The sequence below is a fragment of the Carcharhinus amblyrhynchos genome, chromosome 8 (assembly GCF_965287045.1).
Source record: "Carcharhinus amblyrhynchos chromosome 8, sCarAmb.v2.hapA, whole genome shotgun sequence".
Taxonomy (NCBI): Eukaryota; Metazoa; Chordata; class Chondrichthyes; order Carcharhiniformes; family Carcharhinidae; genus Carcharhinus; species Carcharhinus amblyrhynchos.
Window position 1 is genome coordinate 95,387,352 of NC_137331.1, and position 14,948 is coordinate 95,402,299.

At 45.7% G+C, this 14,948-nt stretch overlaps 1 protein-coding gene across 1 annotated transcript in view; it reads right to left on the reverse strand.

Annotated features, from left to right (window-relative positions):
- ptpn23a (protein tyrosine phosphatase, non-receptor type 23, a) overlaps positions 1–14,948 on the reverse strand; it is a 95,900-nt gene that overhangs the window by 32,752 nt on the left and 48,200 nt on the right. Inside the window, exons 12-16 of the mRNA XM_080194530.1 lie at positions 6,007–6,086; positions 5,189–5,303; positions 2,708–2,773; positions 807–952; positions 155–451 (exon numbers count right to left, since the gene is read on the reverse strand). Of these exons, the coding sequence (XP_080050656.1) occupies positions 155–451; positions 807–952; positions 2,708–2,773; positions 5,189–5,303; positions 6,007–6,086 (704 nt within the window). The remainder of the gene's footprint in view (positions 1–154; positions 452–806; positions 953–2,707; positions 2,774–5,188; positions 5,304–6,006; positions 6,087–14,948) is intronic.

A 14,948-nucleotide genomic window follows, 5' to 3' on the forward strand; every position in this document is an offset into this window, starting at 1 on the left:
GAAAGTAGGCACATAATAAATGACTACAAGAACTAAAAAGGTGAAAGGCAAGCTAAATGATAACTCAACAATCACTCTGAGGCATAAAATTAGCAAAAAAAATTGGTGTTACATAAATTATATGCTCAAATAGATAGAAAATACACTTCAATACCATCAGAGACAGTAGGAGTCGGCAAAGCAGCACGAAGGTCTTCCAAAGGTCCACTCAGCAACCGTAAGTTGCTGATGTGTAAATTCATTGCCTTGTGCAGCTCGGTATTGGTGAAGCTGGCTTTCTCATGTACTTCCATGTACTTAGACCACTCCTTGCTGAGTTCAGATGTGCCATTTGGTGCAGCCCTTTTGCCAGTGGCCTCCTGAAATTTCTGCTCCGCTAATTCATCCTGGTCCATAAGATCCTTAAACTCTCTCAATGATGCTTCAACATCAGTGTATACTCCAGACAGGACTGGAGGAGGGAAAAAAAAATCAACCAGTTAACCCAGCGTCATCCTTTCCATCAATATGCATAACACAATAAACTTCAATCAATAATTTGTGTGAAGTGGCCTTTCTCAGTTAGAAAAAGTTGGTTGCTAGATATTGCTGACTAGCTACAGATGATAACAGTGGCACTGTTTTTCTCATATATACTCACTGTTTTTGATAAAATACCAAATGCATACACACAAATAGAATAGGTTACACCAAGCATAGGCCACAGGAAAAAAAGCGTAAACTATGTGAACTTTTGAGAAAATAGAAATTTCAACAGCATTGAGTTTCAACATAGTGGAAGGATTAATGTTAGTATAGGCATATACCTTGCATAGACTGAACCAAGTTTTTCACGGTATCTGGCCGGACACTCAGCGCTGCACACTTTTCCATTAGGACTGGTGGGATATGATTATACATGTCTAAATTATCTATTGACTCTGGATCAATCCTCAAGGAATCCATGAACTGCCTATTACAAAAGAAGAGACAAACCAGATTTCAAATCAGTCCAAACTCTCTTCTTCCAATTAGACAATCTGCTGAGTTCACAATATTAAGATGTGTACTATCAAAATGTGTATTGCCATGTCTGCGAAGTGTAGTGAAATACACTCAGATTGCACTTATTACAATGACTCTGCTCTTTATACAATGACTCCTTTTAAATGGATAAATTAAAAGCATTATGTATTTCTTTAAAAATAGACTGTAGGACTCTAAGGCAGCAGTATCAAACTGGCTTTGCTACTGATTCATCACCCAGAGCTGTACACAAATGTCCCTCAAATATTTACTTCTCCTCAAAATCAACTAATATAGAATCATAGAGCAGTACAGCACAGTAGGTAGTTCGACGCTCCGGTCCAACAAGACTGCAATGGCTCTTTTGAAGAGTAATCCTATTTCCTCCACTCCCCCACTCTTTCCCTATATTCTTTCTCCTTCGAGTACTTATCAAATTTTCTTACATCCAAATGAAAAGTGATGGGAAATGTCGATTTTACTTGAAAGAAATAAGCTGCGATCACAACATGGATTGAGATGAAACCTTACTGATCTCCTCCTTTCAGGATACTAACTCCAACAGACATATGAACAAGGAATATGAGTAGGCCATTCAGCCCTCAAGCTTGCTCCTCCATTAAATAGGACCAGGGCTGATCTGATGGTAATTTCAAATCTGTATCCTGCCTACCCCCTATAACCTATCACCACCCCTACCTGTCCGTGCTTACCAAGAGCCTATATGTTTCTGCTCAAAAATGTTCAAAGACTCTGCTTTCACTGCCTTCTCAGAAAGAGTTCCAAAGAGTCTCAAGCCTCAGTGAAAACAATATGCCTTAGTTCTGTTTTAAATGGGTAACTGCTTATGGTTAAAGTGACCCTCTAGTTCTAGATTCTGCCACAGGAGAAAACATCCTCTCCATATTCACCCTGTCAGGATCTCGATTGCTTCAATTTAGGTGTATAATATCAAGGGTAGGACGCTTAGCAGTGTAGAGCATCAGAAGGACCTTGGGGTCCGGGTCCATAGCACTCTTAAATTGGCCTCGCAGGTGAAGGATGTGGTCAAGAAGGCATATGGTGTACTGGCCTTCATTAATCAAGGGATTGCGTTTAGGAGTTGGGAGATAACACTGCAACTTTATAAGACCCTTGTCAGACCCCACTTGGAGTACTGTGCGCAGTTCTGGTCGCCTCACTACAAGGAGGACATGGAAGCTATTGAGAGGTTGCAGAGGATATTTACAAGGATGTTGCCTGGCATGCCTTATGAGGACAGGTTGAGGGAGCTAGGTCTTTTCTCCCCGGAGAGATGAAGGATGAGAGGTGACCTGATAGAGGTTTGTAAGATGTTGAGAGGTATAGATAGGGTTGATTCTCGGAGGCTATTTCCCAGGGCTGAAATGGTCGCTATGAGAGGGCACAGGTTTAAGGTCCTGGGGAGTAGGTACAGAGGAAATGTCAGGGGTAAGTTTTTCACTCAGAGGGTGGTGAGGGAGTGGAATCAGCTGCCGTCGGTGGTGGTGGAGGCGGCGAACTCGTTGGGGTCTTTTAAGAGACTTCTGGATGAGTACATGGGATTTAATGGGATCGAGGGTTATAAGTAGGCCTGGTAGGTAGGGATACGATCGGCGCAACTTGTGGGCCAAAGGGCCTGTTTGTGCTGTAGTGTTCTATGTTCTATAATCATCCATTTCAAACATTTTGTCAAAATACTTACTCTAATACTTCATTTTTGCCATCTACTTTAGCCATCACTTCTCGTAATAATTTTGCCTTTTCTTCACTAGAGAACCAGAAAAGGAAAAATGGTGAGACATGGCACAGCATACAGCTTCAAAGATGAAACTGTTTCAAAATATTGAAGTATTTATACTTTAAACCTGCATAAAACTATCACAAAAGGTAGAACAAAGTGCCTCCAAAGTTAGAGGTAAAAAGAAAATGTGCAACTACGTAGGTAACAATTCAAATATATTTGTTCACAAAATTTAAACTAAATTATCAACTAAAATCATTGAATAATGAAAACAGGACAAGCACGCAGTAAGGTTAAGCACCAACACCTCCTCCACAAACATCCTCAACATCGGTTTCCCCACAAGTCTCAGCCCTTATACACCAAATTCCCCTCCAACTCAATTTTCAAGTTTGCTGATAACATCATCGTAGTGGGTTGGATCTCAAACAATGATGAGATAGGAGTACAGGAAAGAGATAGAGAATCTAGTGAACTGGTGCGACAGCAGTGGCACAATGGTTAGCACTGCTGCCTCTCAGTCCAAGGACCTGGGTTCGAATCCCACCTTGGGTCACTGTGTGGAGTTTGCACATTCTCCTCGTGTCTGAGAGTGTTTCCTCCAGGTGCTCCAGTTTCCCCTCTCAGTCCGAAGACATGCTGGTTAGGTTGACTGGCCATGGTAAATTGATCCTTAGTGTCAGGGGACTAGCAGAGTAAATACATGGGGCCACAGGGATAGGGGCTGGGTGGGACTGTGGTCGGTGCAAACACGATGTAGGGATTCTACGTAACAATAATTTCTTCCTCAATGTTGGCAAAATAAAAGTAGTTGTCATTGACTTCAGGAAGCGTAATGGAGGACATGCCCCTGCCTACATCAATGGAGATGAAGTGTAAATGGTTGACAGCTTCAACTTTCTAGGTCCAACAATCTGTCTTGATCCCTTCACGCTGAGACTTAGTTAAGAAAGCCCACCAACCCCTCGACTTCCTTAGGAGGCTAAGGAAGATTAGTATGTCCATTACAACTTTCACTAATTTTTACAGATGCACCATAGAAAGCATTCTTTCTGGTTGGTACGGCTCTGGCACTGTTCCAAAACCACAAGAAACTGCAAGGGGTTGTGAACAAAGCCCTATCCATCACACAAACCAGCCTCCCATTCATTGACTCCGTCAACACTTCTCATTGCCTCAGAAAAGCAGCCAGCATAATCAAGGACCCCATAAAGCCCAGACATACTCTCTTCCACCTTCTTCTGTTGAGAAAAAATACAAAAGTCTGAGGTCACATACCAATTGAGTGAAGAACATCATCTTCCCTGCTGTCAGACTTTTGATCTTTCTCTACACCCTAGCTTTGACTGTAACAATACATTCTGCACTCTCTCCTTTCGTTCTCTATGAAGGGTGTGCTTTGTCCGTATAGCATGCAAGAAACAATACTTTTCACTGTATACAAATACATGCAACATGATAAATAAATCAAATCACTTTCTGGCACAATTTCAATTCAAACAACTGCATTGAAAACTTGAATTAAAAATAGAAAATAAACAATATGCACTGCAAGTTATACAGTATTGTGAAAGAGGATGTAGAAAGAAAGGTTAATACCTCAGAGACCATTGCCAGATAAAAGCTAATTTGTCCTGTTCATGTTTTAAAGAAGCAAATACTGATAACAATATTCTGGTAAACAGTTCACTGGAGTTTAGATCCCTCATCATCTTTCACAAGATAGATGTTTACATGATGTCAACCTCTGTTCTCCAATTACAAGCTGAGTCTTGAATATATTTATATAACATCAATTCACCGGTAACTTATTCAACAGCTCTCACTATGGAAAACTGTATTACCAGCTTCCCCTTCTACCATAGCTTCAATCCCCTGGTATTTGATCCCTCAGTCCATGTATAACCTTTCAGGCCTATGATTTCCACCATCTAGGAGAAGAGCGACAGGTGCTTGAAAACACCATCACCTCCGAGTCACAGATCATCCTGACTTGGAAGTATATTGTTACTCCTTCAGTGGCAGTGGGTCACAATTAAGGAATTCTCTTGACAGCATTGTGGGAGCACTTTCACTGTACTTCAAGGTGGTGGCTCCCCACCACCTTCTCAAACGTAACTAGTGATAAATAATAAATTGCTGCCTTGCCAGCAGCACCCCATCTCAAGAATGAATGAAACAAGTATTAAAACCTTCAATTTGATCATCTCGAAGTCTTTCCTTTTCCAAAGAGATAAAGGTCAAATTCCTAGAGCTTCCCCCATGACTTATATACTGTATCTGCAAAGTGTGCAGTGCTACCAAAATGGCCCATTCTTTTTTTTTAAAAAGGAGCAAAGAAACACCTTGCTAGCAGTGCATTAATGCTTAAAAGGCCTAATTTTCAAGTTCTTGTACTTTTCAGTATCGTAGCTCTACAAAAGCTGCAAGCCTCAGGCTCACCTGTACAGGGACGAAGCCTCATGGGCTTCCATAGGTACCAATTTGGCAAAAATATCAGGACCAGTCACATTTGGATCAGTTGGGTTGACAGGAAGGGCTTTTACCAGAGATGCTCCTATTAAAAACAGATTAGCACAAATGTTTAAATGTACACACTTCATTCAGAAAAAAACTAATTTAAACATGCACAAAAATGCTCTAAATTTTATTAAATTAAGTGGACTAGTTGATGGGCGTAAGCTCATGCTGGGTGCTGTAAAGCTGTATTGAACAAGGGAGTAGTGGGCTGTTTTGACTGCACACACTCTGTGTTCAACTCGAAGGCTTATAACTAGGCCAGCTTACAAGACCCATATGAAAGTGCGGCATGGTGGCACGTGGGCAGCACTGCTGCGTCACAGCGCCAGGGACCCAGGTTCAATTCTGGCCCTGAGTCACACTGTGCGGAGTTTGCACAACCCCTTCTTGTCTGCGTGGGTTTCCTCCCTCAGTCCAAAGATGTGCAGATTAGGTTGGCAATGCTGAATTGCCCCTTAGTGTCAGGGGGATTAGGAAAGTAAATATATGAGGTTATGAGGACAGGGCCTGGGCAGGACTGTTGTCTGTACAGGTTCAATTGGCCATGTGGCCTCCTGCTGCACTGTAAATTCTATGATTCTATGAAACAAGGATTCCAGAGTTTGTTATAGCTAGCGCTAGTTATAGACAACATCCAATATAGCAATTAGCAATGAAAGAACACAGCCACAGATCCAAAAACTGCTCAAAATATCTTAGTTTGAATGCTGGTTAATGGAGCATAATCTTACAAAACCTGCCTTTTACAGATGACAGCGAATCCAGGGGTGGCACAGCTTCATGATAGATGAAGTCATTGTCCTTCTTGGCAGCATTATACCTGAATGCAAGATAGATCAGGACTGTAGAATAAACGTAAACATTTTTTTATATGTTCTTCCCATAGTGGTCCTGTCTGAACTGTTTCAGCTGATTTAAGGTGGCACACAGAAGGGAGGAAATGATGCTTCAGATGTACAGAAAACCTTGGTTGGACCCCATTTGAAATACTGCTTTTAGTTTTCAGCACCATGCAGAAGGATATATTGGCCTTGGAGGGGTGTAATGTAGATTCACCAAAATGATGCCAAGGCCGAAAGCGTTCAATTATGAGAATAGGTTACATTAGGTTATATTTACTCAAGTTTAGGTGGCTGAGGACTGATCTAATCGGGTTAAAATATGGTGTGTGATGTGGTCCTTGGATTTTTTGAGCAACAAAAGATTGCCTGGAAACCAGAAATCACACTGGATCCCTGAAAGAATGTCTTTGCTGACGGTAAGGGGCGATTCAGGAGGATCTGTGTGAGAATCTTTCCCACAATGGGCAGAGGAATATGTCATTCCACTGCCAACAAATTAAATTATGAGAATCTTTAAGGAAGCAACAATGCTGGCATGGTAGAAATTGAGAGAGATTACCATTTTTCTTAGATTTTTGTAAAAAGATCTGAGATTTGAGAGAGTGTTCAGGACCACAAGCTTGAGTTAGTTGGACCACGTACTGAAACCCAAGATGCCATTGCTAACCAATCGTTTGGTGTGTCCTGCCACCTTCAAAGATTAATGCAGTGCATTTCCAGGTGCTCTGTTTTTGCACATTCTTTACAACTGTGCCATTAAGTCTATAATACTGCCTGGTTTGGAGGGTAGGTCTTATGAGGAAAGGTTGAGGGAGCTGGGACTTTTTTCTTTGGAGCAGAAGAGGATGAGAGGCGACTTAGAGGTTTATAAGGTGATGAGAGGGATTGATAGAGTGGACGTGCAGAGACTATTTCCTCAGGTGGATATAGCTGTTACTAGTGGGCATAACTACAAGGTTCATGGATACAGGAAGGAAGTCCGAGGTAGATTCTTTACTCGGAGAGTGGTTGAGGTGTGGAATAGACTGCCTGCTGTGATAGTGGAGTTGGACACTTTAGGAACTTTCAAGCAGTTATTGGATAGGCACATGAAGCACTCCAGAATTATAGGGAGGGGATAGCTTGATCTTGGGATTGGACATAGTTCGGCACAACATTGAGGGCCGAAGGGCCTGTACAGTGCTGTAATGTTCTATGTTTCTATGTAATACCTCTTCCTATCCTTTCTGCAAAAATGTACCATAAGAACATAAGAACATAAGAAATAGGAGCAGGAGTAGGCCATCTGGCCCTTCGAGCCTGCCCCGCCATTCAATAAGATCATGGCTGATCTGTCGTGGCTCAGTTCCACTTTCCCGCCCTCTCCCCATAACCCTTAATCCCCTCTCTTATCAAAAACCCATCAACCCGCTTCTTAAAAATATTTAGCGAGGCAGCCTCCACCACTTCAACGGGCAGAGAATTCCAGAGATTCACCACCCTTTGAGTGAAGAAGTTCCTCCTCAACTCCGTTCTGAACCGCCCCCCCTTTATCTTGAGGCTGTGCCCCCTAGTCCTACTGTCTTTTTTGAGCGGGAAGAGTCTTTCCACCTCTATCCTATCCATCCCATTCATCATCTTATACGTCTCAATGAGATCTCCCCTCATTCTTCTAAACTCTAACGAGTACAAGCCTAGTTTATTCAGCCTCTCCTCATAGCTCAACCCCCTCAACTCCGGTATCAGCCTAGTAAACCTCCTCTGCACTCCCTCCAGGGCCAAAATATCCTTGCGCAGGTGCGGCGCCCAAAACTGCACACAGTACTCCAGCTGCGGCCTCACCAATGCCCTATACAGCTGCAGCAAGACCTCCCTACTTTTATATTCAATCCCCCTCGCTATGAAGGCCAGCATCCCATTCGCCTTCCTGACCACCTGCTGCACTTGCAGGCTGGGTTTTTGCGACTCATGCACAAGGACCCCGAGGTCCCTCTGCACCGTCGCCTGCTGCAGTTTTTCGCCACGTAAGTAATAGTCCTTCCTACCATTCTTCCTACCAAAGTGGACCACCTCACACTTGCCAACATTAAATTCCATTTGCCATTTCCTGGCCCATTCGCCCAGCCTATCTAGATCCTTCTGCAGACTCTCCACACCCTCCGCACAATTTGCCTTTCCCCCAATCTTGGTGTCATCAGCAAATTTCGACACCCTACACTCGGTTCCCTCCTCCAGATCATCTATATAAATGGTAAATAGCTGAGGCCCCAGCACCGACCCCTGGGGCACCCCACTAGTCACCAACCGCCAATCCGAATAGCACCCATTGACCCCCACTCTCTGCCTCCTATTTGACAACCAATCCTCTATCCACGCTAACACCCTACCCCCAACTCCATGTCCTCTGACCTTCTGCAGTAACCTCTTGTGAGGTACCTTATCAAACGCCTTCTGAAAATCCAGAAAGACCACATCCACCGGCTCTCCTCTATCCACCGCCCTAGACACATCCTCATAGAACTCCAGTAAATTTGTCAGACACGACTTCCCTTTAATGAAACCGTGTTGCGTCTGCCCTATCAAGCAATTCCCTTCAAGATGCCTCGCAATTTCCTCCTTAATGACAGATTCTAACATTTTACCTACCACAGACGTTAAACTAACCGGCCTGTAATTCCCCGCCTTTTGCCTGGCACCCTTCTTAAACAACGGCGTAACATTAGCCGTTTTCCAATCCTCCGGCACTTCCCCGGAATCCAGCGACGTCTGGAAAATAACCACCAAGGCATCCACTATCACCTCCGCCATTTCTTTCAGAACCCTCGGATGCATTCCATCCGGTCCTGGGGACTTGTCCACAATCAGCCCCTCCAGTCTGTCGCGCACCACCTCTCTAGTAACAGTAATGTCATTAAGACCCTCCAGTCCTACCACCTTTCCATCGCTAACACCCGGCAAATTATTCACGTCCTCCTCCGTGAAGACAGAAACAAAAAAGTTATTCAAGACCTTAGCCATATCCCCATCCCCTACCACTAGGTCCCCTTTCTCATCCGCTAAGGGACCAACGTTCACCCTAGCCAGCCTCTTCCTTTTTATATATTTATAAAAACTCTTGCTATCCTTTTTTATATTAAGCGCTAGCCCAGCTTCATAGCTTCTTCTACCCTCCTTTATCAACTTTTTTGTCAATCTTTGTTGACATTTAAACCTTTCCCAATCCTCTTCTCGCCCACTGCTCTTAGCTACTCTAAATTCCTCCGCTTTTAATTTAACACTTTCCTTCACCTCCTTCGTTATCCACGACTTATTACCTCTCTTCCTACTGTCCTTTTTAACCATCGGAATAAATTTCTGCTGAGCACCAAGAAAGATCTCCTTAAAGATCCTCCACTGCTCCTCAGCAGACCTACCTTCCAACGCGCTCCCCCAGTCCACATTCGCCAATTCTTCTCTCATCCTACCATACTCCCCTCTATTCAAACAAAGGACACGTGTCCGGGAACCCACTTTCTCCTCCTCCATCTGCAACAGAAACTCCACCATACAATGATCACTCTCTCCAAGAGGATCCTTCACCTCAAGGTCCCTAATTCTACCCGCCTCATTACATAGCACCAGATCCAAGATAGCTCGCTCCCTCGTCGGCTCCAACACATACTGTTCCAGGAAACTATCCCGGCAGCATTCCAAGAACTCCTCCTCGAGCCCACCTCGTCCAACATGGGTCGACCAATCAATATGCAGATTGAAATCCCCCATAACTACTGCCGTCCCATTCCTGCACGCCGCACTTATTTGCGCGTTAACAGCCCGCCCCACCTCCAGATCATTATTCGGGGGCCTATAGACGACACCCACCAGCGTCTTCCTCCCTTTGCTGTTCCTAATCTCCACCCACAACGATTCCACTTTCTGCTCTTTGGCTCCGATATCATCCCTTGCTACCACCTTGATGCTGTCCTTAATCAGCAGAGCTACGCCACCCCCTCTTTCCTCCTGCCTATCCTTCCTAAACACTTGATAGCCCTGTACATTCATCTCCCAGTCCCTGTCACCTTGCAGCCACGTCTCTGTAATGGCCACCAGATCGTATCCATTTGTGTCGATCTGCGCCACCAGCTCATCCACTTTATTCCGAATGCTTCGTGCATTCAGATAAAGCGCTTTCATCCCAGCCTTCTTCTGGACCCTATTTGCCGTAACGCCACCACTTGGGACATCCTCAGCCTCTTCCCTTACCTGTACCCTATCCTTAACTGTAGACCTCCTAACATCACCTACCCTCGCACCCTCCCCCCCCCTAATTAGTTTAAAGCCCTGTCTACAGTCCTCTTTACTCGATTCGCCAGCACTCTGGTCCCAGCACGATTCAGACCAACCCCATCCCGCCCGAACAAGTCCCACCTACCCCAATACTGGTGCCAATGCCCCATAAATTCGATCCCATTCCTCCCACACCAATCTCTGAGCCACCCATTCACTTCCTTTATCCTGTCAACCCTACGCCCGTCTGCACTCGGTTCAGGCAGTAGCCCAGAGAAGACCACCTTGTCGGTTCTACTTTTTAATTCCATTCCCAGCTTCTCATACTCCCTCCCCAGATCCTCAGTCCGCACTTTGCCTACGTCGCTGGCACCCACATGTACCACCACAACTGGGTTCTCACCCTCCCACTCCAGATTCCTCTGCAGCCCAGCTGCGACATCCTGTACCCGAGCACCAGGCAGACAACACACCCTTCTGTGCACTTTGTCATTGTGACAAAGGACAGTGTCAATACCCTTCACCCCACTATCTCCAATCACTACTACGTTCCTTTTCCCCTTCTCTTTGCCTATGTCCTGCTGCATCACTGTACCGTGTGCAGTTTGCTCACCAACCTCACCTGCCTCGTCCTCTTCCAGAGTGGAAGCAAGAACCTCAAACCTGTTATGCAGATTAAGAGGCTGAGGCCTCCGCTCCTCACCCCCCTTCCTCCTCCCAGCAGCCCCCTTTTGTTCCTGACCCTTAGATTTAGACAGTCTAGAGGGGGTGGATGTCACTTGCACCCCATTGACAATGGCACCCTCTCTCCCCCTGATGAGCCTCAGTGTCTGTAGCTCAGAGGCCAGCTCATCCACCTTGAGCTGGAGCTCCTCCAGCAACCTGCACTTACTGCAGACATGGTCACTGGGAAGGACCCTGGGGTCCACCAGTTCCCACATCATACAGGAACCACCTCAAAGCAATTTGTATCATCCTTACTGTTTACTACTCCAAGTTTGGTATCATTGGAAAAATTTTGAAATTTAATTCTGAATTCCACGATCCAAGTCACTGATATACTTCAAAAATAGGAGAGATGCCTGGAGAGAGCCATCAGAGTCTACAATCCTCCTGTTCAAAAACAACCATTATTATGTCTCACAGCTTTCTGTGCTGAAGCCAATTTTTTTTAATCAAATCAGATACTAACCTTCCTATTCCACGAACTTCAATTTTGTTACACAGTTTTCTTTGTTTCATAAGAACATAAGAAATAGGAGCAGGAGTAGGCCATCTAGCCCTTCAAGCCTGCCCTGCCATTCAATAAGGTCATGGCTCCTTGGGAGCACTGAAGAGAGGCAGCGATTTGCGAGTGGAGAGCTTATGGTTTACCCACCTCGGGGATTCGACCTCATTGTTCCTTGGGAGCACTGAAGAGAGGCAGCGATTTGCGAGTGGAGAGCTTGTGGGTGAGTAGAGCGATTTTTTAAAGCTAACTTTTTTACTAGTTTTTTTTCTTTAAATTTAATATCGGAAGCAGTTGCTAAGACACTCGGGTAGAGTTTTGTTTTAACCTTACTATAAATTAGAGCGGTGAGGAATCCCGATACTCTACATAGGTAGAGTATCCCAACCCTCCCTCCTCCTCTAACCTAAAAAAGAGAGAGAGAGAGAGGGGGGGGCTCTGACTGAGAGCAGGTAAGTTTGTTTTTGTTTTTGAGTGTGCTGTAAGGGCTTTGACTCACAGGGCCAAAGAGATAAGGGTGAGGCAAGGTAAGTTATAAGTTTTTTTTTACTTTTTCCTCTGGGTTACTAAAAAGGGGCAAGTATGGGTGTAAGGCCAGTATGTTGTTGCCAGTGCAACATGTGGGAGGTCTTGGAGGCTCCTGGTCTACCAGACATCCACACCTGTGCTCAGCGTGTGGAGCTGCAGTCCCTACGGAACCAGGTTAAGGAGCTGCAAATGCAGCTCGAGGACCTTCAGCTCATTAGAGACAGTGAGGGGATAATTGACAGGAGCTATCAGCAAGTAGTCACACCAGGGCAACGGGAAGAAGGCACGTGGGTAACTATTAGGAAGGGGAACTATTAGGCAGAGCTGGGCCGAGAGGTGGAGGATGGAGTTTAATGCGGAGAAGTGTGAGGTAATGCACTTTGGCAGAAATAACAGATGTGTAGAGTATAGGGCTAACGGTAGGACTCTGAATAGTGTGGATGAACAGAGGGATCTAGGTGTATGTGTACATAGATCCCTGAAAGTTGGGAATCAAGTAGATAAGGTTGTTAGGAAAGCATACGGTGTCTTGGCGTTTATTGGTAGGGGGATTGAATTTAGGAGCCGCAGCGTCATGTTGCAACTGTACAAAACTCTGGTGCGGCCGCATTGGAGTACTGTGTGCAGTTCTGGTCCCCACATTATAGGAAGGATGTGGAGGCTTTGGAGAGGGTGCAGAGGAGGTTTACGAGGATGTTGCCTGGTATGGAGGGGAGGTCCTATGAGGAGAGACTGAGGGATTTGGGGTTGTTTTCATTAGAAAGAAGGCAGCTAAGGGGGGGCCTTATTGAAACATATAAGATGATTAGAGGTTTAGATAGGGTGGACAGTGATAGCCTTTTTCCTCGGATGGAGAAAGCTAGCACGAGGGGGCATAGCTTTAAGTTAAGGGGTGGTAGTTATAGGACGGATGTCAGAGGTAGGTTCTTTACTCAGAGGGTGGTGAGGGATTGGAATGCCCTGCCTGCTGCAGTTGTAAATGCGCCTAGTTTGGGGGCGTTTAAGAGATCCGTGGATAGGTTTATGGATGGAAAGGGATTGGTTTAGGTTAGAAGGTCATTGCTTTTTAATTGGTCGGCGCTACATCGTGGGCTGAAGGGCCTGTTCTGCGCTGTAATGTTCTATGAAACCTCAGGTGATGGAGAGCACGCCGGTGGATGTCCCCCTTCAAAATAAGCACCCCTGCCTGAGTACTACTGGGGGGCACAGCTCATCCGAGGGAGGCAGCAGTGGCCAGGTCTCTGGAGCTGAGCCAGTATGTCAGAAAATTAAAAAAGAGAGCAGAAAGGTAGTGCTAATAGGGGACTCCACAGTGAGGGGGCGGACAGGCGTTTTTGTGGACGTAGACATGAGTCGCGGATGGTGGTTTGTCTCCCTGGAGCTGGGATCCGGGATGTCTCTGGGCGTGTCCCAGACATCCTGAAAGGGGAGGGTGAGGAACTGGAGGTTGTAGTGCATATAGGTACTGCTGACGTAGGCAAGAAGAGGGAGGCAGTCATGAAAAGGGACTATAGGGAACTGGGTAGGCAACTGAGGAAGAGGAAAGCGAAGATAGTAATCTCAGCATTGCTGCCTGTGCCACGGGAGAATGAGGGCAGGAATGGAATGAGGTGGAGGCTGAATGAGTGGCTGAGGGACTGGAGCAGGGGGCAGGGATTTCGGTTTCTAGATCATTGGGACCTCTTTAGGGGCAGGTGTGACCTGTACAGTAAAGACAGGTGGCACTTGAATCCCAGGGGGACTAATATCTTGGTGGGAAGACTGGCTAGGGCTACTGGGGGGACTTTAAACTAGAAAGGATGGGGGGAGGGAATAGTGATGGGGAGACTGGGACCGAGGAGGTTAGTGCCCAGGTAGGGAAGGACTGCAGGCAGTATGAGAGGGAGGTTAGACAGGTGGTGGAGAAGGGAAATGTCCAGACTGAGGGGCTGAAGTGTATCTATTTTAACGCCAGGAGTGTAGTAAATAAGGTAGATGAGCTTAGGGCGTGGATTGCTGCTTAGGAATGTGATGTGGTGGCCATTACGGAGACCTGGATGTCTCAGGGACAGGACTGGGTACTTCAGGTGCCAGGATTCAGATGCTTCAGGAAGGACAGGGAGGGAGGCAAAAGAGGTGGTGGAGTGGCACTGTTGATCAGGGACAGTGTCATGGCTGCAGAGAAGGAAGTTGCCGTGGAGGGACTGTCTACGGAGTCTCTGTGGGTGGAAGTTAGGAACAGCAAAGGGTCGATAACTTTGCTGGGTGTTTCCTATAGGCCACCCAATAGTGACAGGGAAGTTGAGGTGCAGATAGGGAAACAGATCCTAGAGAGATGTAGTAATAACAGAGTTGTCGTGATGGGAGACTTCAATTTCCCAAACATCGATTGAAATATCCCAAGGGTAAGTGGTTTGGATGGGGAGGAGTTTGTTAGGTGTGTTCAGGAAGGTTTCCTGACATAGTATGTGAATAAGCCTACAAGAGGAGAGGCTGTACTTGACCTGGTACTGGCGAATGAACCAGGACAGGTGACGGATCTCTCGGTAGGAGAGCATCTTGGGAATGGTGATCATAATTCTATCTCCTTCACAATCGGATTGGAACGAGATAGGATCAGGCAGGCTAGGAAGGTGTTTGTCTGGAGTAAGGGGAAATACGAAGATGTCAGGAAGTTAATTGGACAAATAAACTGGAAGGAGGCATTCTTGGGGAAAAGTACAGAAGGAAGGTGGCGGATATTCAAGGATTGTTTGTCTGGAGCTCTGCACGACAACATTCCGATGAGACAAGGAGGTTTTGGTAGGTCACGGGAACCGTGGTGCACGAAGGCTGTGGTGAACCTAGTCAGGAAGAAAAG